Below are 21,585 nucleotides of genomic sequence, written 5' to 3' on the forward strand. Positions count from 1 at the left end.
CGGCCCCTCTGGAAAGCAGTTTGCAGTTTCTCAAGTGACTAAACATTCAACTGTGTACGATCCAGCAGTTGTACGTCTAGGCATTTGTATCAGAGAAATGAAGACTTACGTTCACACAACAGTCTGCCCATGTTTATGGCATCCTTGTCCGTAATAACCCAAAACTGGAAGCAGCCCAGGTGTCCTTCAGTGGGTGAGTGGATAACGTGACCACACTACGAGTGCTACGTACACAGCAGTAAACACGAACGAACATGAACTCTACACACACAACTTGGATGGATCTCCAGAATTACGCTGAGTGAAAAAAGGTGATTCCAAAAGGTCACATACTATACGATTTCGTTTCTATAACATTCTTGAAATGACAAAATTATAGAAATGGAGAGCAGATTTGTGGTTGCCAGGGGCTAAGGAGGGGATAAAGGTTGGGTTTAAAAGGCAGCAGGAGGGATCCTCGTGGAGAGAGGGTGTTCCGTAACCTGACATTTCCAAAATCAGTGTCCTGGTCATGATTCTTAGTTTCTCAAGATGCTTCCGTGGTGGGAACTGCACCGAGGGTACGTGGGATCTCTCTGTATTCGTTCACGTGGCTGCACCTGAATCTACAATCATCTCGAAGTTTATTTAAGAATAAGTCGTGGCACCTCTAGGGAAGTTCAGTGTTCTAACTCATTCACGGTGAGTCAAAACTGCAGCCTCGAATCACACACATCTCCTTCCAACAAAGAGGGAAATGCGTTGGATTCAGTCCTGTAAACCAGAAATGATGACTCACCATCAAATTTATAGATAAAAATACGGGTGTGTTGAGGTCACGGCAAGGATCTTGCGGCTGAACCACGGGCCTTGTGAGAAGAACCGGCATCTTCTCCACTGGAGGATCTTATCGTCTGCTGTGATGGTCACCGTGGTGGGAGCACAGATGTCCCACAGGCCCTGTAGAAGCACCCCCCCCCCCCACCGATGCATCCAGTAGGGTGCATGTCAGGTGGGTCGGCCATCTCACCAGGCACGGGTGGCTGCCGCCTGGAGCCCCGTCTGGCTCTTCCTCTCCTATGGCCTGTCTTCACAGTAACCTCCTGCCAGGTGAGGGGCGCTTGGGCTGAGGAGGGGACTCCTTACCCAGACGCTTCTCTCCCGGAGCTGGATTTCCTACACCTGATGATGACCAAGAACAGGGTCTCTGCCCACCACATAGACTCCCGGGCACTTCCTCCTCCTGGAGAGCCTGGACCATATTGAATAGGCTTTCTTGGGAGAGTCTCGTGCTTTTGGGGGCTTGAGAATCATTTTCTAAAATATCTCTGGGAGGTCGTGTGCCTGGTAGCAGGACAGAGTGGGCAGGGAAAGGGGACCACCCTGGTCTGTTCAGCTGTAACTTCCCGGCCAGGTGGGCCATGCCTGGTTCCTAGCGTTCTTCACAGCAGTTCCCACCAGCACCCGGAGGGAGGGTATGGGAAAGTTTCCTTTCCTTCCCTTCCTCCTTTCATCAAACACCACCACCCTATTTTCTGCAAACTCCATTTCCAGTCAGGGTTTGTGCAAGATCAACACACGTTTGACTCCTTGGAGTTGCAGTTAGAATGTTGCAGTTAGAAATAACAGTTACAACCCAAACCCCCAATAATTCTAATCTCTCTTAGGAGATACATTAAAAACACCGTGCGTGTTTCTAAGGGTCGCTGTCGGTTTAGCACGAGACGAGCCCTTTCTTCACACGTCTGATTTGATTAGCAACAAAAGTCTTGCTGTTACATGCGAAGGGCATTGCGGCAGAAGTCCACCAATCCCTGACGATTTCCGGGCCGTGTCCAGTAGGATGCATGTCATTCCTGGGAGGAAATGAAGCCAGTCAGATGCTCCTTCCTGTGAATTCGCAGAAAGCCGTCCCCAAACTGGGATGTGTCTGAAGTCGGTGCAGGAAGGGGAGTTGTTTCTGAGCGCAGCGCAGGGCGCACGCCGTGTGGGGTGTGACACCCAGCCTTCCAGGTCAGAGAAGCACACCCGGAGCACCCCTCAGCTGCCCCCGGGCCTGCCGCCGGGCTCGGCCGTTTTTCTCCTCCTTGTACCCTCGGACGGGACACCTCTGCCTAGGGGACCCGGTGGCCTGACTTGAAGGTTTGCCAGAAAAGTCCCTTTGATGGGGTGCTGTGCGCGGCCGCCTCTCTGGGCCTTTTGCTGAGCCGAGAAAACCCTGTGCTGGGCAGCCGTGTCCTCCTTGGGGTCAGAGCAGGATGGCAGAGGCCTCCCTGCTGGGCGGGGGAGGAGAGGGGCTGCCGCCCCGTTTGCTCAGAGCTGTTCCGACCTCAGGACGAGAGGTAGCGCGTGGGTAGGGGCTCAGGGTGCAGGAACTCGGGCGCTCGACCGAAGGCCGACGTGACTCGGCTCCCCGGGTCGTGTCCTGCAGGCACAGGCGCTGTGGCTGGCGTGGCTGCACCGGGGCTGCTCCGGCCCCTGGTCCCCAAGAAGCTTCACGCTGTAGCCTCGTGCGTGCCCCTCGGACTCCTGAGCTCTGCCTCTGGCCCCTAGAAAAGTCGATTCAGCCTCAGCCTCTTTGCCCCGCTAGCCCTTCGGAGGACCGTCTCCCGCCCTTCATCTGCGGGAGGCCCCAGGACGCTCAGGGGTCCTGTTCCCAGGGTTGGCGATGGGGGGCCAGGGGTGGAGGCCCTCCGGGCTTCTCGTCTGGGCAGCCCTCTGCCGCCGCCTGCGCCCCTGCACCACGCCACAGCCCCCGGAGCCCGTGCTACTCCCCAGCCCCACCTCCTGGAGGCCGGGCCCTGCTGGGGGCTTCCCCGCCTGCCCCATGCTCTCCCTGTTCCGCCCAAGCAAAACTCCTCTTTCTGGAGGTCTCCAGGCGTGGGCCAGAGTCTTCGATCAACACTTACATCCAGCCTTGCATGACCAGTTGATTTCCCTCTCTGGGGGATGTTGATGTTTTCCAAGAAAAATGAATTTTAATGGGAAAGGGGTCTCTTCAGGGCTCCTCCGGGACCCATGGCTGGCCTGTTCCAGGGAGTAAAATGTGTCCGCTCTGAGCCACAGACCCTCGCCAGCCCCGCTGCCAGGCTCGCGGTGAGGTGAGGGTCCTGCCTGGGGAGGAAGGCACCTGGAACCCGCACCCCAGCCCGGTCTGAGGGCCCCACAGCCTACGCCCTGTGTGTCCGCCCCGCTGCCACCGGGACCTGGACCTGTGCCCCCTCCTCCGGCCATTGGTCCCGTGGCCTGTACTTTGGAGGTCGCTGTGGGATATGACAGGTGCCTCTGACCCTCCCGCACCTTGGATTTCCATGGAATTGACAAGATCAGAAGCATCAAGTCATCCTTTCTTCTCCGTAGATAAACCGCTTAACCCAGAAAGAGTCCATGTAAATACGACCAGCTTTGCAAGGTCAAAACCCCGTTATGACCCTGGCCGCTCACCCGTCGCTGGGGCGTCACCCCGGCTGCGGTCTGCCTGTTGGCGGTTTCCTTCTTCCCGCACGTCGGGGGCGGCGCACCAGCCCGGAGTCTCCACGTGGAGAAACGCTGCATGGAGGCCGGCAGGACAGGTGGGGGCCAGGCATACGGACCGGCTTCCCGTGGCGACTGTTGCATGGTACAGACATGCTCGTGGACCGCGAGCTTTGTCTCCTCTCTCAACCCTCCCAACACAAAATGACTTCTTCAGAGAGATCAGAACAGACCTCTTCTGCTTGTTTTATTACCTCCTTGGAGACCCCAAGACAGAGGCGGACAGACTGCGCTGTGGATCCGATAATTTAACAACTTCTGACCAAAGTGCGGCAAACGCGGTTGGTCTGGGTCTCAAGTGGGAGCTGGGTTGGTGCAGGGAGCACGAGAGGACTTGGTGAAATCCCCCACCCCCTCTCCTGCACCCCTGGGCCTCCCATGTAGGCACACGACACTCGTATTTGGGAGGGTCTGATTCAACGGCAAAGATTTAAGGCGCCCGGCACCGCGACGCAGACTCCAATTACGGGAGCAGAGTGACTTGAGGGTGCTTAAGTGAGTATCAGGCGGGCTGCAGCCTGGTCACCGCCCCACGCATGGCCGGTCGGACATCGCCCCTCCCCTTCCCACCAGCACCGCAGCTCCCAACCATGAACTGAGCGGGCGGGAGGCCCAAGGCCTGACCCTGAGTCTGGGGGCGGTTCCACATCTGAGGTTCAGACAGCGTGGTCTGTGGCTCCACGTGGAGGGGCGGCTCCGGCCCACCCGAGACCTGGTGGTAGGGCTGGCACAGCAGTGCTCCGACCCCTCCAGAGGGCAGTGACGCTTCCTGGCAGGAGTGCCCACCCGGCGGCCAGAGCATACAGGAGAGCCCGAGGCCTTCCATGCGCTGGGCCCCGAGGCCACAGAGGGCTCCGTGGACGTTCGTGAGTGGCCATGCGGAGCTGTCAGAGCTGGGGCGGCGTGTGCAGGGCTGCCTGCGGCTCAGGGGTGGGGCTGCCTGGCGGGAAAGGAGAGCAGGTGCTGGGAGGGTGCGTCCTAGCGTGGGCGCCCCATCATGGGAGGTGGCCGAGAGAAAGGGGGGCAGGCAGTGGAGCCCCCGCGGATGTGTCTGCGTTTAGCGAGCTGCTCCAGTTTCCCCGAGGGAGGGACAGGCACGCCTCCCCCATCCCCACCCTGACCACCCAGCGTCCAGTCTCCGTGCAGGCGGCCCCGCCTGCTGCGACCTGTGACCGCCATCCCTGCAGGATCCGTGCTCGGCCCTTGGCCCGTCAGCTGCCGTGAGGGCCCCACCCTGGGTGGGCAGCTTGGGCTTCACGGGCCCGAGGGTCTCAGCCAGGGAGGGAGAGCCCTTGACGGAGAGCGGTGGGGCTGAGCCCTGGTGAATGCAGCCCCCGTGCGGATCCAGGCCCACGCTGGGCAGACAGGGTGGCCACAAGGGCCCTGTCCAGTGGGTGCCCGTGGTGTCCTTCTCAGACGGCCCCACCGCAGCCCCTCAGGCCTGTGCTCCCACTGGCTAATCACGGGCCTCCTCGGACGAGAGCACAGCCCTGGCACGAGCCAGCTGAAGCCCCCGGCATCCCCGAGGTGGAGGGCTTCGCAGCGCTGGCCGAGACCTCACCACTCCCAAAGCCTCTGTCTCCCCTCCGTCCGCCCTTTCTTTCTCCCGGGGTGGCAGGAAGGACATGGAAGTATGTGTTACGTACGTAGCATCCGTGAGACTATGTGCTTTGTGGGTGTGGGTGTGTGTGCGGCGAAGCCACAGGGTGCAGAGAAGCACGTAACAGGGACCAGGGGACCCTGAAGCTGCCCGGGCACACGTGGCCTCCATGTCACGGGAGCCCCGTTTCCCTCTGACGTGGGCAGCGGTGCCCGTGGGGAAGTGTGGTGACCCCGTCTACCGAAGCGCCGACTCCCCAAAGGCCCAAAGCGGATGCGCTCAGTACAGATAGGATGCGGGGCAGAGGGGGCGACCCCCGTGCTGCTCCCCGGGAGTCGCCCTGAAGAGTGCCCCCGGAGGACGAGCGTGGCCCGGGCAGAAGGAGAGGCCCTGGACGCCCTGCTTCGGGTGTGGGCGAGTGGGACCCCCACGTGCTCCCAGCGGGCTCTGGGGAGATTTACTTTGTCCACACTCATTTCCATAAATAACGAGGTCAAGACACTTACCGTATTTGTGCCTAAATGGATGTTGGAGAAAACTGTGAACTTGCCTTTAGGGAGACGCCAGGCTGGGGCTGAAGATCCGTTACTGCGTCGAAAGCTCTCGGTGCTGGGAGGCCGGGGCCAGGGTGGAGGCCGCTCAGCCCCTGGGGGTCTGAGCCAGCCAGAGCTGACGCCGTCTGCATCGAGCCCTCCGGAGGAAATAAAGGTGGACTGTGTTCTGGACCAGCCCGAGGCCGGGTGGGCGGGGCCTGGCTCGGGGCGGCGCGGAGGGCCCCTCTGCTGCCGTCCAGTGGGGCGCCCCACCTCCGGCGTCTCCCTCAATATTACCCTGCCCTTGGTTACCTGTTAGACGGCTGGTGATGCTGCTCTCTATCCAGGAACGGCCTGCAGAGTTTCATTTAAAAATAAGTAAAGAATAACAAGACCATTTTCAGAAAACTAGCAGTTGGGGAGGAGCTCAGCCAGTGAATTGCACAGGCGCTGGGAATTCACTGCGATGGCAGGACACGGGGAGGCGGGAGGGTAGGGCCGGGGGGCTGGGTCCTGGCACAGTTGCTCGTGAGACGGCGTGGAGAACGGGCTGGAGAGGGTGACGGGGGCGGGGGGGGGGGGGAAGTAGGGGGGGTGGGGCTTGGTCCAGGGGAGTCGCTGTGAGACCGGGCCTGGGGACACTGCAGGGCAGCCATGGGGCCAGGTCCCTACTCACAGAAGGCTGAGTGCTGGCTGACGGCACGGCCCCCCACCCAGAACTCCTGGCCAGTGGGTCCCAGTGGTCCCCCAGGACCTCCCAGACCAGGCCTTGAAGAGCCTCACCAGGTGGACGGGACCCGCTGTGCACCTCAGCACGGGTGTCCAAAGCACAGGATGGAGGCCTTGGGGGACACTGGGGGCACTCTCGTGTCTCTCTGTGCGGGTGAGGAAACTGAGGCACGGGGTGTCGCGGGGAATGAGTGCAGAGCAGGGCTCAGCCTGCCTCTGCTTTCTCATCCAGGCGAAGTTGGTGGATGCACCCATTTCCCACACTTGCGCCGGCGCGAGGACACAGGAGGGGGGAGGGGCAGCCCCAGGCCTGGGGGCAGCAGGGATGAGCCGGCCTGGGGCGGGGCGCTGGCACCCAGGGGGGCCCAGGGCACGTGCTCACCCGCTGAGCTGGCTGGGCACCTGGGCTGAGGGTGTGACCCCTTCCGAGGTGAAGTTTGTAGGCCCCGTGGAGGGGCCCAGGGGTCCCAGCCGCCACTCCCTTTGGTGTTTCTAACCCACTGTTCCCATCAGGCTGCCACACACCCTTGTATGAAAGGCGGGCCTTAACTTTGGGTCCCCCGGTGTCTTATTCCAAAGGGGCAAAGAGCAAACATTCATTAAGCGCTGGTCACATGTGCGGCAGGGGACTTGCTCTAGCTTTGGGGGGGTCCCCGTCAGGGGTGCTGTGCAGAGCGCAGAAGGCCCCTGCGGGCCCGGGGCTGTGACCTGGCGGGCAGTCAGGAGCCAGCGTGGCCCCGCCCACCCTGCCCGCGGCGCCGAGCTCAGGCCTGCTCACCAGCTGTGCTTCCCCTCCAGGTGACTGAGAAAATGTAGCGGAGCCCAGCTCGGCGCGCACAGCCCAGCCCGGACGAGCGGCCCGCCCCGAGCGCCCCTCGGGCCACCCTCACCATGTCCAAGAAGGGCGCGGGCGGCCGAAGCAAGGGGGACAAGGCAGAGGTCCTCGCGGCGCTGCAGGCCGCCAACGAGGAGCTGCGGGCCAAGCTCACCGAGATCCAGATCGAGCTGCAGCAGGAGAAGAGCAAGGTGGGCCCCGCGCCCCTCCGCGCCCCCACCACCTCACCACGCCTTCCTGGGCCCCCCCCCCCCCCCCCCCCCCCCCCCCCCCCACCCGCCATGCCTTCCTGGGCCCGCAGGGTCTGCCCGGAGCAGGGTGGAGCCAGGTCTCTGCAGATGTGCCAGCCCAGGTGGTCCCCGGGTCCCAGCGGCTCTCAAGGCAGCTCGGGAGCATAGACAGCGCCAGGGAGGGGGCTCCAGACCCACAGGGGGGTGTGCGGACACGGGCCTGACCCGCGGGAGCAGCCTTGGTCCTCAGCGTGTGGGCCGAGGAGCCTTGTCCAACCACACCGTCCCTGGAACGGTGCGGCTTCCCCCTGAACTGTTCACAGTGGAATTTCACCCAAATATAACAGCCCCAAAGCAAACAGCCAGGCCCTGGGCTCAAGGCCTCCAGGTGTTGGGAGGCAGCTCTCCTAACCGACCCACTTGGAAGCGTCGGTCCCAGACCCCAGTGGGCAGCCCTGTGATGACCCCCTGCCCCGACACCCAGCCCTCGGGGGTCCTTGCAGCCTGCAGTGAAGGCTGGGCTTGTGCTGCGGCTGAGGGGGTCCTGGTCAGAGGATGCCCTCCCCTCTCAGTGCCAGGCCAGGCCCGGGGGGCCGTCTCCCCCTCCCACGCTTCCCTGCCTCTCTGTCACCTCCATCCTCTCCTCGCTTCCCACCTAGGAGCCACTAGGAAGTACATGGGCTCTTGGGAAGGAGATGCAAAGAAGAGAAAATCTGGGGAGAGGGAGGCGTGGGGAGGGGAGAACACCAGGGCGGGCTTCTCTCCCGGAGGGTTTGAAAGGTCCCTGGCTGTGGTCTGGCCGGCATAACGGCCCCGCAGCCTTGCCCTCCCGGGAGGCCCGGTCAGGGAGGGAGTCACGGGAGGCGGGGACCAGCTGCTTCGCAACCTCCTGGTTAAATCACAAGAGGGATGGTATTTTGTGACCTGTGATGACTATATGGAATTCAGAGTTCATTGTTAGTAGATAAGTCGTTAGGACCCAGCCCCGCCCGTTCGTTTACACATCGTCTGCAGCTTAGTAACAGCAGCGCCATCTGAGCCATAGGCCTGAAATACTGCGTGCATGGCCCGTTACAGAAAAAGCGTGCGGGCCGGTCCTGGTCACCTCCCTCCCTCCTAGGTCCCTTGCTCTGTGAAAGGGGACAGACAGCTCCGGGCGCAGGGCCTCCAGCATGGACACTAGAAGGCGGCTGTCACAGTGACCACGTGGCCGTTCCCGTGGCCAGGCCACCTCGCTGGGCCTGCAGGACAGTCAGAGCCTGCTGAGTGCCCGTGGTGAGGACCCAGGGAGTTGGAGAGCATTGGTGTCAGCACCTGCTCTGGGCCAGGTGGTCGCAGAGCCAGCAAGGACAGCCCAGGGGGCCCCGACATGCTGCCTGGCTGGAGCACGGGGCAAAGGCACCAACATGAGTGGCCTGGGATGGAGAGTTGTCAAGTTGTCCCCGGACGCAGAGAGCATCTGTTCTGCGCCCTAGAGGCACGTGGGCGCTCCGAGTATCTTGTCCTGACCAGACTGTAGGGGCTGCGAGGCCAAGCCTCGGACATCACTCTGGCCCTCCCCCTCCCCTGTTTGCAGATGAAAGAGAAGAGGGGCTGACTTGTTAGGAACCTAATGATAATGAAACTCTTTGTTTTATTGGGTAAAAATATAATAGCAATTGTCTTTTCAACGCAAAGAAACGCCGCGTGGTAGAAATCACTAAGTAATAGTACTTCTGCGCGAATGTCTAGATTCTGTCCGCCGTTTACAGCAGCATCGTGCGTGTCCCACGTGCAGCTTTATCAAAACCCATCCGTCCTGCGGCAGCCCAAGGGGCGTGTGCCGGCCCCTGGCTGGCCAACAGGCCGAGTCTGGCCGGGTCGGAGCTCGCAGCTCTCCCTGGTGGCAGACAGGAGTCCTGGGCCTGGCGTCAGAGGCCCTGTTATTTATACAAGGTGTACTTACTGTCTTTTGAGAAGATGATACAACCTCTTGGTTCAAAACTCCAAAGGAAGAGAAGAAAAGGCCCAGCATCAGGGAGCCTCTGTTCTTCGGGTCCACACCCCAGGTCACCTCCCAGAGGGGTTCAAGTTACAGTTTCTTGAACACACCTGTGTGTCTCTTTTTAAAGCATAAATGACACATGGTTCTGAGTCCCTTTTTCTTCTTCCCTTCACCGTGTGTCTGGGAGGCTGGAACTCCCGAGGTCCAGCCTCACATGGTCCAGCACATGCAGCAGCCCTGCAGAGAACACCCCTGTCTGCATGTCCTGGACCACACGTGCAAGAGCGTGTGTGATTGCAGTGTGACAGTGACCACAGCAGGGCCCATGAGAGTGCAGAGGGCCCTTCAGGGAGGTGGACGCAGTCGGAAGCTCCAGGGCTCAGATCCACGTCGAATCCACGCTGGGCTGGGTTTGCTGCCCGAGTGCGGGCTGCTCTGGCCGCACCAGCCTGTCAGCGTTCCTTCATGCAGGCACCCTCGTTTCCCCGGCTAGAAAAGGACCCTGGTATCTTTTTTACCTCTGCCTGTGGTTCTTTGTAGTTAAGGCCCCTTAGGCTGTGGCTCCCAGGCCTCACTGTGCATCACAGTTTCCCGTGACTCTTGTTGAAAACACAAGACCCTAAAAGGCAAAACCTCCTAAACGGGGGAGAGCGTTTGCAAATGCTGCGAGCAGTACGGGGTTAATACCCAACATATATAAACAGCTCGCACAACCCAACATCGAAACCACACAACCTGATTTTCAGACGTGCAGAAGAACGGAATAGATGCTTTTCTAAAGAGGAAGTGCAGGTGGCCAACAAGCACATGAAGAGATGCTCAACATCACTAATCCTAAGGGAAATCAAATCGAAGCCACGGTGAGACGTCGCCTCGCGCCTGTCAGAAAGGCCATCGTCAAAAAGGACACAAATGGCAAGCGTTGGTGAGGGTGTGGAGGAAAGGGAGCCCTCGCGCACTGCTGAGGGTGTGGAGGAAAGGGAGCCCTCGCGCACTGCTGAGGGTGTGGAGGAAAGGGAGCCCTGGCGCGCTGTTGGGACGAGAGCAAATTGCTGCAGCCACTGCGGAGAACAGTACTGATGTTTCTCAAAAAACTAGAAATAGAGCTACGATATGACCCAGCAATTCCACTCCTGGGTATGTATCTGAAAAAAAAACAACAACCAAAAACACTAATTTGAAAAGACACATGCACCCCAATGTTCACAGCAGCATTATTTACAATTGCCAAGATATGGAGGAAACCTAAGTGTCCGTCAACAGACGAATGAATAAAGAAGATGTGGTACATATATGCACAATGGAATATAACTCAGTCATAAAAAAGAATGAAATTTTTCCATTTGCAGCAACATGGATAGACTTGGAAGGCATTATGCTAAGTGAAATAAGCCAGACAGAGAAAGACAAACACCATTTGACATCACTTATATGTGAAGTCTAAAAAATACAACAAACTAGTGAATATAACGAAAAAGAAGCAGACTTGCAGGTATAGAGAACCAGCTAGTGGTTACCAGTAGGGAGAGGGCAAAGGGGAGGGTCAGGATAGGGGTAGGAGATTAAGAAGTACAAACTAGGGCTTCCCTGGTGGCGCAGTGGTTGAGAGTCCGCCTGCCGATGCAGGGGACACGGGTTCCTGCCCCGGTCCGGGAAGATCCCACATGCCGCGGAGCGGCTGGGCCCGTGAGCCATGGCCGCTGAGCCTGCGCGTCCGGAGCCTGTGCTCTGCGACGGGAGAGGCCACAGCAGTGAGAGGCCCGCGTACCGCAAAAAAAAAAAAAAAAAAAGAAGAGAGGGAAAACCCCACAGGCCCATGGCCTCACCTTCTGCAGAACTGAGCTCTCCGAGCCCCGGCTGCTCTGAAGCCTCCACTTTGGGCTTCGCTGCCGAGAGCTACCTCCCCACAGGGTAGCTGCCAGTCCCCCTGGTCCTGCTGCCACCCCTGTCTTCTCCTCCGCCTCCTGGCTGAGCTGGAGCTGGGCTGGAGGGCACAGTGCCCCAGGGGCCGAGGCGGGACGTGCCATCCCAGGGAGCGCTGCCTTCCTGCAGAAAGACACACCCAGGTGGTGTAGTAGGTAACGACCCCTCATTTCTTTGCTCAGCCTCTGGGCCTGTGGCCGGCCCAGAGCAGGTGCAGGGAGCAGTGGAAAGGAGCAGCAGGGGTACAGGCAGACCAGGAACGCAGGCCCGGCCGCGAGACCTGAGGACGTTCTCTGAGCCCCTGCGTCATTACCTGCCCCCGCCTGGCCTCCCAGCTCCCACTGGTGCGTCCCAGCCAGACCTGCACGGTCCCAGCCAAACATCATCTAAAACATTCTAGATTGTTTCTTAATTGTATTTATTTATTTATTTTTGGCCATGTTGGCTCTTCGCTGCTGCACGCGGGCTTCTCACTGCAGTGGCTTCTCTTGTTGCGGAGCACGGGCTCTAGGTGCGCGGGCTTCAGTAGTTGTGACTCACAGGCTTCAGTAGTTGTGGCACGTGGGCTCAGTAGTTGTGGCGCACGGGCTTAGTTGTTGCACAGCATGTGGGATCTTCCTGGACCAGGGCTCGAACCCATGTGTCCCCTGCATTGGCAGGCGTATTCTTAACCACTGCGCCACCAGGGGAGTCCCAACATTCTAGATTTTAAGAAGTGTGTGTGTGTGTGTGTGTGTGTGTGTGTGTGCGCGCGCGCGTGTGTACAGGTCCCTGCCGCCCGGCATTAGCACGTACTGTCATTTTGGATTTGAAGGTGGATGAGCCAGAAGCTGGCAGACCCGCTGCCCGCCCTTATTTCCCCCGCACGGTCCTGGGTCCGAGCCCGGCCTCGCCCCACACCCACCAGGAGGCCTGGGCCTCCCTGAGACCGAGAGCCATGGCGCTGGTCCCACGGGGCAGCTGTCATGGGGATGTGGGCTCAGACAGGGGCTCAGCTCACGGGAGGTGGTCAGTGGCCCTGACGCGGCGCCCAGGGTGGGGGTCCTGGGTCTCCATCACTCCATCCCCGGTGGGCGGCGAGCTGGGAGCAGCGCCTGGTTTCCTTCCCAGCGCAGGGCGCACACGGCGTGGGAACTGCCTGCCGTGTTTCCTCTTCGGTTCTTGCCTGCGTTTCCCTCCTCTCCCTACCGTCAGTCCAGTAAATAGAAGATGCGTCTGTGTTACCCTTGGAGTTTCTCCCGGGAGGGCGTCTCCTCCTGTAGCCGAGAGCAGGGCTGCAACAGGACCACAGGCAGCTTCCGGGGAATCTCCTCGGTTCTGTCTGCGCAGCCTAGAGACGGACACTTTACCCCAAGCACGCGGTGGGTTGGTGGTGCCTACGCCCTGGCCAAGTGGGGAATAAGATGCGAATTCAATCTTCACGGCAAATGCTAACAACGTCCACCCTCGCCACCCTTCTGAAGTCTTCGCATGTGTTAACGTCATTGTTACAAACGCAGGACAAATTTGTGCGGCCAGCTCCGTGGACTTGGAGCCTTCCGTCCAGTTTCTAGCACATTCCAGATGCTCCTGCAGCACCCAAGGAGGAGGGCCTGGTTCTGGACCTCATGATGGAAGTGGGTGGACGGCCGGAGGGACCCTTCCCCGGCCCCCAAGGGGCTGGACAGAACAGGGGTGGAGGCTCTCATGCCCCAGGGGTGGGGAAGGCGGCCTCAGGACCGGGCGCCAGCTGCCTCCTATTCCTTATTAGGGACTCAACACCTCGTCTTGCAGGTTGCGGTTTCCAGGGTCAAGAAGGTCCCTGTGGAGCACAGAGAGATGCCAATGTACGCGGCAGCCGCGGGCTAAGCGTTGCGGATTTCAGGCCCACGGTTAGTTCATCACCGAGGGGGACATGCAGGAATGGAGACTCGACAGCAAAGAATGAAATCATTTAAATGAAAACAGGCCTCTCCTGCTGCCAGGGCGCTGGAGATAAGTGGGACCACCTCGGATGGAGACCCTTCTGAACAGAGGGAGGAGCTTAGCAGGGAGAGGCTCCAAGGGAGAGGCCTCTCGGAAGCTCCGTCCAAGTTAACTCCACGTTGTATTAAAGGGGGGGAAGTACTGGGATCCTTGAAGTGGAAAGAAGAAAGAATCATAGCGACATGACGCCCCTGTGTCTCCGTCACAGGCTCAAGGAAGCTCCGGCTCTAGGCTGGGCACAGAGCAGCCCCTGCTGCCTGCACCCCGCGGTCCCTCCTACAAGCCGTGCCCCCAGCTTGGCCTGGAACCGTGTGTGAGGAACAGAGCAGACACACCCAAGCATTACGCCTGCTGTTACGAAACACACTAGTCCTAACTGGGAGGAGGGGACCCCGTGGGGGGAACCCTGTGCTGAAGTCCAGCCACCCCCCAGCTCCAGGCCATGGACGGCCACTCAGGAAGGACGTACTGAGCACCCTGCCCCCAGGACCACGTCCAGGTGGAGGGAGACATGCAAGAAACAGGAACCGGGCAGCCGGGCGGGGTTACAGCCTCCAAGCCGACACACTGGGCGGTGGTGTGGTCGCTCTGTTCAGCAGTCAGGGAGGGCCTCCCAGGAGAGGTGGCCTTAAACCAGCCGGGACAGGGAAAACGAGGAAGTGAAGGTGGGAACTAAGGGGGCTCCCGTAATGCAACCGGCGGCCAGGAAGGGCGTCAGGAGAGGTGGCCTAGGGGTCAGGCCACGGAGGGCCATGCAGGTGGGAAGGGCCTAAAAATGTACCGTCTGGACCAGGACATTGGAGAGAGACTGAGACCCACAGGGGACCATGAACTTGGTTGACAGCTGCCTTCAGACTAGGTATGTCCTGGTCACCAGGTCAGCATATTTGTTACCATAAGTCATGCGAAAAAAGCGTGACGGTCATTGTCTTTCCAAAGCTAGTGAGGTGGGTGATGTAGGTGCCAGCGTGTTGCCTGTTTCACAAAGAGGAGGGGGTACAGCGGGGAAGCCGAGAGGGGGAGACAGAGAGCAGCGGGAGGATTCCACGCCAGCAGCAGGAGGCCATGTGCACGCGGGGCTGGGGCCGCCCTGGCCCTGGAGACGAGCGGGTGTGATAACACGGGAGTGATCTCCAAATCCGCGAATCCCAGTTACGCCCCAAACTCCTGTGGGAGACCCCCTCCCCCCACCCCCCACGGGAATGCTACATTCTCGCAGCAGCTCCAGGGGGCAGGCCGCAGACCTCGACTTCTCGCCTCTGTGGACAGAGCCACTTGGGACCCTGTAGACAAAAACACTGCAGAAGAGAACACACGGAAAAAAATAACGAGCCAGAGGAAGAATGCCTCCCCCTCCCCCGATAACCTGGGAGACCAAGAAGCAGGACCAAGTGTTCAGGAACCTGGCCCGACATGCGGAGGACCACAGGCAACTCACAGCGCCAGGAAGCGTGAGGCTCCTGGGGAGTCAGGGGTCGCCTCCATTTATTCAGAGGGAAGCTCTGTTGCGCATGAATCAGGAGTGGGACTGTGCCCTTGTCCCGTCTTTACACGCGCCTGGGCCAGGGCGCCTGGCCAGGGAGGGGGAGGGGCAACACCAAGCAGACCATCCGACGTGGGCGGGGCTGCGGGTTCTGCTCCAGTGTCTGTTCCTGAAATGGACCCCGATTGTAGAGCAGTCGTTGGAGGTTGGCAGGAGATAATGTTTCTAGAAGTAAGACCACAGAGGAAAACATCCTTTTTTTTTTTTTTTTTGGATTTTTAATTTTTATTTATTTATTTTTTTATATAGCAGGTTCTTATTAGTCATTCGTTTTATACTTATTAGTGTATACACGTCAATCCCTATCTCCCAATTCATCCCACCACCATCACCCCCTGCCACTTTCCCCCCTTGGCGTCCATACGTTTGTTCTCTACATCTGTGTCTCTACTTCTGCCCTGCAAACCGGTTCATCTGTACCATTTTTCTAGGTTCCACATATATGCGTTAGTATACGGTATTTGTATTTCTCTTTCTGACTTACTGCAATCTGTATGACAGTCTCTAGATCCATCCACATCTCTACAAATGACCCAATTTCATTCCTTTTCATGGCTGAGTAATATTCCATTGTGTATATGTGCCACATCTTCCTTATTCATTCGTCTGTCGATGGGCATTTAGGTTGCTTCCATGTTCTGGCTATTGTAAATAGAGCTGCAATGAACCTTGGGGTGCATGTGTCTCTTTGAATTATGGTTTTCTCTGGGTATATGCCCAGTAGTGGGATTGCTGGGTCATATGGTAATTCTGTTTTTAGTTTTTTAAGGAGGGAAAACATCCTTGCTGGTAGAAAAGTGATGTGTCTAAAAATCGCTCGTGAGCAATGAATTAGGACCCCTCCCAGGGCACTGTTTTATCCATTCAGCTTAAACTTCTGTAGGCCCCTGAGCTGTCTCCAGGGCCCTGCACGTTTGTTAACTGGCCTTTGAGAGCTCCAAATGTTTGCGGCATTACAAGTGGTGGCCGTTTCCACCCAGAGCGGGTGTTGCACAGACCGCACCAGAGCCCTGGGACCACGAGACACGAAGCTCTAGGCCGCAGTGCCCGGCGCACCCTGCTGCCCGGCACTGAGCGTGGAGTGCAGGGCCCGCCTGTGGCCGGTCCGACGCTGCCATTAAAGAGATGCACCTTCTCTCTGCAACTTAAATCAGCAAGAGCACGATCTCAGCTCTTAAACGCGATTTGATTCTGATACCTTCTCTTCTCACGAATAATATCTGACACACTTGACAAACAGCACCTCCATTCTGTTCAGCAGTTTGTCGGTGGAGGACTGTGTCCCCAGGCTCTGTCTTTCCGGCATAACGACTGCCCGTCACTCTCAGGGACGTCCTGGTCAGGACTGTGCGTGTGGCCACCCTGTCCTGTGACGCCTGCTCTGTGCCAGGTCTGTGCTGGTCACGAGCCGGGCGTGGTCCATCCTCGTGGGGCTGTGGTGTGGCCTGAGCATTGAAGCCGGTCTTGACCAAGGATGGTAGCACGGCGGTGTCCACCGCTGCTGAACCGGCCGACCTGCGAGCTGCCTGGGCCATTTCTGTCTAAGAGCAGGTCTGAGCCACTTGGCTAGTCGGCTGGGTGGGGTCCCGCCGTGCCGGCGCCCCACCCACTGGGAAAAGGCTGCCTTGGCCCCGTGTGGGACTCGCTAGTGTCCCCCCGTCTCCAGCCCCAAGGTTCTTGTTCTTGTCCAGTTTTCAGGTCTGCCCTGATGCTGTCTGGACCCCCCTCCTCTGCCCCTGAAGAGTCCGAGGCCCGCGGTGGCCTGCTGGGCCCTGGTCCAGCCCCCATCACTCCCACTTCACACGGGGCCGCAGCACCAGGGCCTCCACCACGGGCTGACCCTAAGCATCCATCAGAAGCACGTCCGGACGCCCGGCCCATCCGTACGGTCGGCTGCCGTCTGTTTTCAGCTGGCAGAGGGGCTCGCTGGGCCTCACGGGACGGGGCCCGCTTGCGGGCAGACGTGAGTGGGAGGAGGGCATCCTCAGCCCTTTTACTGGATGCTGCGGAACAACTGGTCTTAACTGTCCTTCTCACATATTTCACAGCCCCAGAGAGCACACCGCAGTAGGGTTCCACAGCCCATGTGTGCATGTGAATGTACATGCGTCTGCGTGTGTACACACATGTGCATGTGTGAGGACAGGTGTACGTATGTGCATGTGCATGGTGTGTGTGTGTGTGTGTGTTGGGGCCTCTCTGGGGTGATCGGCGGGCCTAACGGGCCTGGCGCTGAGTTCCTGGGGTTCCCGCAGCCCCCCCAGCTCTCCCCAGACTTTGTGTTAGACCCCAGGGGTGGAGCCACGACGACTCTCCTCCTTGGCTTCACCTCAGACTCACCTGGACAGGAAATGTAAAAGGAGTCCCAAGGCCCAGGCCACCCCTTGCCCCATGACAATATGTCATCATTTTGGGGTGTGAGATGCAGGCGCCCGTGTTTTTTAAAGCTTCCCTGGTGCTGCCATGCGGTCAAGGAGAGACCCACTTGCCTGAAGGGTCTTTGCCCAGAAAAAGTCTTCTCTGCGTCGGAGACTGTGGGTTAATTTCTAGGAGAGGTTCAATGAGAACTTTGGAGTTTGGAGGAGAAGCTGTTTATGCACATGCAGGTTTGTGGAGCAGACAGGGTTCCACATGGAGGAGGAATCCTGATGACAAACCCACCCTCCCTCCATCGTCCCCCTCCCCCTCCCCCTCCCTCCCTCTTCCCTCCGACTCCCCTGCCCCCTCCCCTTACCAAAGTGAACTTCACTCTGAGAGGGAAAAGAGACAGGCCAGCCTGTGAACGAGGCAGCAAGGGGGAAATGTGCTGACAGATAATGGTAAAAACTGGTGCTTATTTGCAGGAGTTTATGGTCTGCAAGCAGGTTCCTGTGCTTTTCTTACTTCCAGCCTCTGAGGAGGGTACAGTGAGGCCGAGGTTATTACGGAGCTGCTGGGAGCTCCTAAAAAGTTCTGTGTCATGGAGAGCCGTTTGGGCTCAGGGATCTGGGTCATGTTCGTCAATTTTCAGTGCTATTTGGGGCCATGAGCCCTTTCCCCCCTCCACCCGCTGGAGCTGCACACCTGTGCACACCCTGCGTGCCCGCCATCGGCTGGTCTCCGTGGCCAGGGGAGATTGTCGGTTCGGCCCAGACACTAAGGGAAGGAATTCACCGCCCCTTAGTGGACGGAGCCTCAGAGAGGAGAGGAACAGTGAGCGCGTGGCAGAGACAAGTGCCAGTGCACTCACGGGCGCCTCCTGGCGGGGCTCCCAGGAAGCCACCGGACTGGTCCTCGTGGTCAGTGCCTTTGCTCAGAACTGCAAGTGAGCAAGCCCAGCTGAGCACCAATTCCAGCCCCAGAGCGTCTCCCGGGACCCTCACTCGTGTTGCTTGTTCTCCTCTCCTTCAGCTGCCAGATCCCTTCCTCTCCAGCTTCCAGTAACCACGGTGGCCGTCGTGGAGGCAGGGGTTCCAAAGGGAGCCCAGCCGTGCTGTTGGCTCTGTCAGAGCCAATTGCTCCAGCAGCATCGGGGCTGCTGCGGGGACGGGCAGGGAGGCAGGGAGGCTGGGAGGCCCGGAGGCCGGGAGGCCAGGAGGCTGGGAGGCCCGGAGGCTGGGAGGCCGGCCCCGTGTCGGCTCATTTTTAGCCAGGCCTCTCGTGCAAGTCTGATGTGGGCTGTGGCAGACACCTGTTCCACAGCAGAGTCACAGGCACTGGACTGAAGGGTAACCACAGGCGGGCGTAGTCTCCATTTTCACTGCACACAGCTTAGCTCAGAGTCGGGGTTAAACCCCATCTAACCCTGAACTGTCCTGCTGATGTCTCTCTCTCTGCTCCAAACAAAACAAAACACAAAACACGCCTCTATGATACATGCGACGTCATTTTTCTTTTCTCTGCTGATTCCCATCCAAGAGGGTGTCCTGAGGTGGTGTTACGTCACCCGTCGAGGGGAGAAGAGCTGGGCTCTGGATCTCAGACGCGGGTGGTGCTTCTGACTCCACCACGTCCAGCTTCAGGACCCACTCTGCCGACCCTCTGCACCCCACCCGCTGTAGGGACGGCAGCACCTCCCGGCCTGAGCAGGTTCTGAAATGGCACCAGTGGGCTCCCCTAGAGAGTCACCACGCCCACACGACTGAGAAATACCCCCCGTCCAAATCTTGCTTTTCTGGGTGTCTTGAACTCAATTTAGACTGGACAAAAGGGAGATTCACTTAAATGGAAGATGAATAAATATCTGTCTGCTCGAGGCTTTCAGCAATAGCCCAGTTCTCCAGGCAGAAACCCAAACAGCCGGGCCGGCGCTCACAGTGCCCCGAGTGCCGCTGGGGACTTGTCAGGGGCCCCGGTTATTAGAGTTTCTGCAAGCATTGCAGGGTCTGAGCCATCCTGAGGGAAGGCTCGGGACCGAACCCCACTGGACAATAGGACTGCCCGTCGGGGTGTACCAGCTGAGGGAGTCAGCGTCCCAGGTCTGCCCTAAAGGCGGAAATAACAGAGGACAAGGTGGCCACGGCCCCGGCAGGGAAGGCGGACGGCTCAGCCACAGAGAGAGAAATAAGGCACTTTCGGGAGTGACGACTGCTGTGGAGACAGTGACACAAAGTAATGGGGTCGCTGCAGTGGGCCCGGGAGCTCCTGACCCCACGAGGCTGCAGAGGCTGCCGCCCGAGTCCGCGGGAGACCACTCGGGGCTGAAGCTGGGCTGGGCCGGGCAGAGCAAGCCAGGAGGGTGGCAGCGGGCACACGTCCAGGGTCGTGGGGTCAGAGCCTACACGCCTCTGCGGGGAGAGAACAGAAAGCGCAGGGCGTGAGTCCCCACGGAGCGGGGCCGTGGCCCGTGCCTCGTTCTCCCGCAAGGATGTGCCCCGTGGGTGGCACGGGGTCTTGCAGGTAGCACCCTCTTTCCTGGGGATGGTGCTGCTTTTGTTCCAAATGCACCGGGAGACGGACGGAGAAGAGGGTCACATGGGGACCCGAGTGGAGAGCTTCGTGCTTCCTGAGCTCTCTCCGTGGAGACTGGGTGGTGGGGAAGGGCGGTAGGAGGCAGCGGAGGCCTGGGGGCCGTGGGGGGGCCAGGGAGGTGACAGACACGCGGTGCACCCTGCAGGTGGTGGTGGCAGGACTCGCTGACAGGACTGGGGTGACGTGAGCCGAGGATGACAGCCCCGCTCGAGGTGCCTGGACTGAGAACACAGACCTCTGAGGCTGGTGGGGGGAAGGGAAGCGTCCCTCTGGACACACTGAGTGTGAGGGGTCTGTAGGAGGCTGCGTTGCTCAGGGTTCTGGCAGGAAGCGGAGGCACCCTTGGTGTGTCTGGGGACGGGCGGCAGGGCTGTGCACTCAGGTGTGCCACCAGCCGGGCTCCTCCTGACTGTCTGCCCCTCGCCCCCCACGTAGGCCCGGGGCAAATCCGGATCCCAGCCATTCTTTCATTCCCTAAATAGAGTTTGAGCGCCGGCTTCATGCCACATGGTGTGTGGTGGGGTCATTCAGCCAAGGTCAGAGCTTTCGGATGGAAATAAATCATTCAGTAAAGAAAACACTGAGTGTCCCCCCAAATCTAGACATCAGACATCAGACATCATGTAGACAGACAGTACAGCTGCCTAGATCGGTTTCTCCATTTGCCAAGAGTGTCACAGAAGGTAAGCGAGACATCCCTTTATTTGGCTGAAGGGGGAGGGGCCGAAGCCGTCTGGAGGGCAGGAGCCGCACCTGCCCTGCTCCCCGCGGGCTGTGCCCATTCCTCGGCAGACTAGTTTGAGGTGAGGGTTTCACCCTCCGTGCACCGCAGGTTTCCGGGGCCCGTGTGTCTGCGGTCTTACTTTCCGGGCCAGGGGGGCTTCCAGGCTTGACGCCTCTGGGTGCACGTTCCCGCTGTCCACCGACAAGGGTTGACTCTGTTGTCCAACCATGTTTTAATGAGCCACCCTCGAATAGACGGTCGCTCCCAAGTTTGCAAGAAAAACCGCCTTCCCAAAACTTGCACTTGGGTTTCTGCGAACGTGGAGTTTGGCTCACAGACAGTGGGCGTTGCACTGGTCTTGCAGGTCAGCCGGGTGGAAAGGGAGAAGAGCCAGGAGCTCAGGCAGCTGCGGGAGCACGAGCAACACAAGAGCGCCGTCCTGCTCACCGAGCTCAAGACGAAGCTGCACGAGGAAAAGATGAAGGAGCTGCAGGCCCTGCGGGAGACGCTGCTGCGGCAGCACGAGGCTGAGCTGCTGCGGGTCGCCAAGGTCAAGGACAGCGAGAACCAGCGGCTTCGGGCGCTGCTGCACGCCCTGCGTGACAGCGCCCCCGACAAGGTGCGCACCGTGCTGCTGTCCGAGGCCAAGGAGGAGGCACGCAAGGGCTTCGAGGTGGAGAAGGTGAGGATGCAGCAGGAGATCTCCGAGCTCAAGGGGGCCAAGAAGCAGGTGGAGGAGGCGCTGACGATGGTCGCCCAGGCTGACAAGGTCAAGGCCGCGGAGATCAGGAGCGTGTACCACCTGCACCAGGAGGAGATCTCCCGCATCAAGAAGGAGTGCGAGCGGGAGATCCGCCGGCTGGTATGTGCGGGGCGCGGGGCGCGGGGCGCGGGCAGCAGGGGCAAGGGGCAGGCATGGCTTCGGCCTCGCTCTCGGGCAGGGTCCCCTGCACAGCGCACCTCACACCCCTACTGTTGGTTTGCAGACTGCAGAGAGGCCAGGCTGCTAAAAACAGCCGGGTGCGTTTCAGAACTCACCACAGTCAGCGCCCCCCA

At 59.5% G+C, this 21,585-nt stretch overlaps 1 protein-coding gene across 15 annotated transcripts in view; it reads left to right on the top strand.

The window, feature by feature from the left end:
• JAKMIP3 (Janus kinase and microtubule interacting protein 3) overlaps positions 1 to 21,585 on the top strand; it is a 107,768-nt gene that overhangs the window by 39,900 nt on the left and 46,283 nt on the right. For all 15 annotated transcript variants that reach the window (XM_027112983.1, XM_027112985.1, XM_027112991.1 and 12 more), the window contains 2 exons: positions 7,174 to 7,401; positions 20,894 to 21,391. In XM_027112983.1, coding sequence (XP_026968784.1) covers positions 7,267 to 7,401; positions 20,894 to 21,391 — 633 coding nt within the window. In that variant the 5' untranslated portion in view covers positions 7,174 to 7,266. The remainder of the gene's footprint in view (positions 1 to 7,173; positions 7,402 to 20,893; positions 21,392 to 21,585) is intronic.

The sequence above is a fragment of the Aethalodelphis obliquidens genome, unplaced genomic scaffold (assembly GCF_003676395.1).
Source record: "Aethalodelphis obliquidens isolate GAN/ISIS:26980383/991018 unplaced genomic scaffold, ASM367639v1 scaffold11, whole genome shotgun sequence".
Lineage (NCBI taxonomy): Eukaryota > Metazoa > Chordata > Mammalia > Artiodactyla > Delphinidae > Aethalodelphis > Aethalodelphis obliquidens.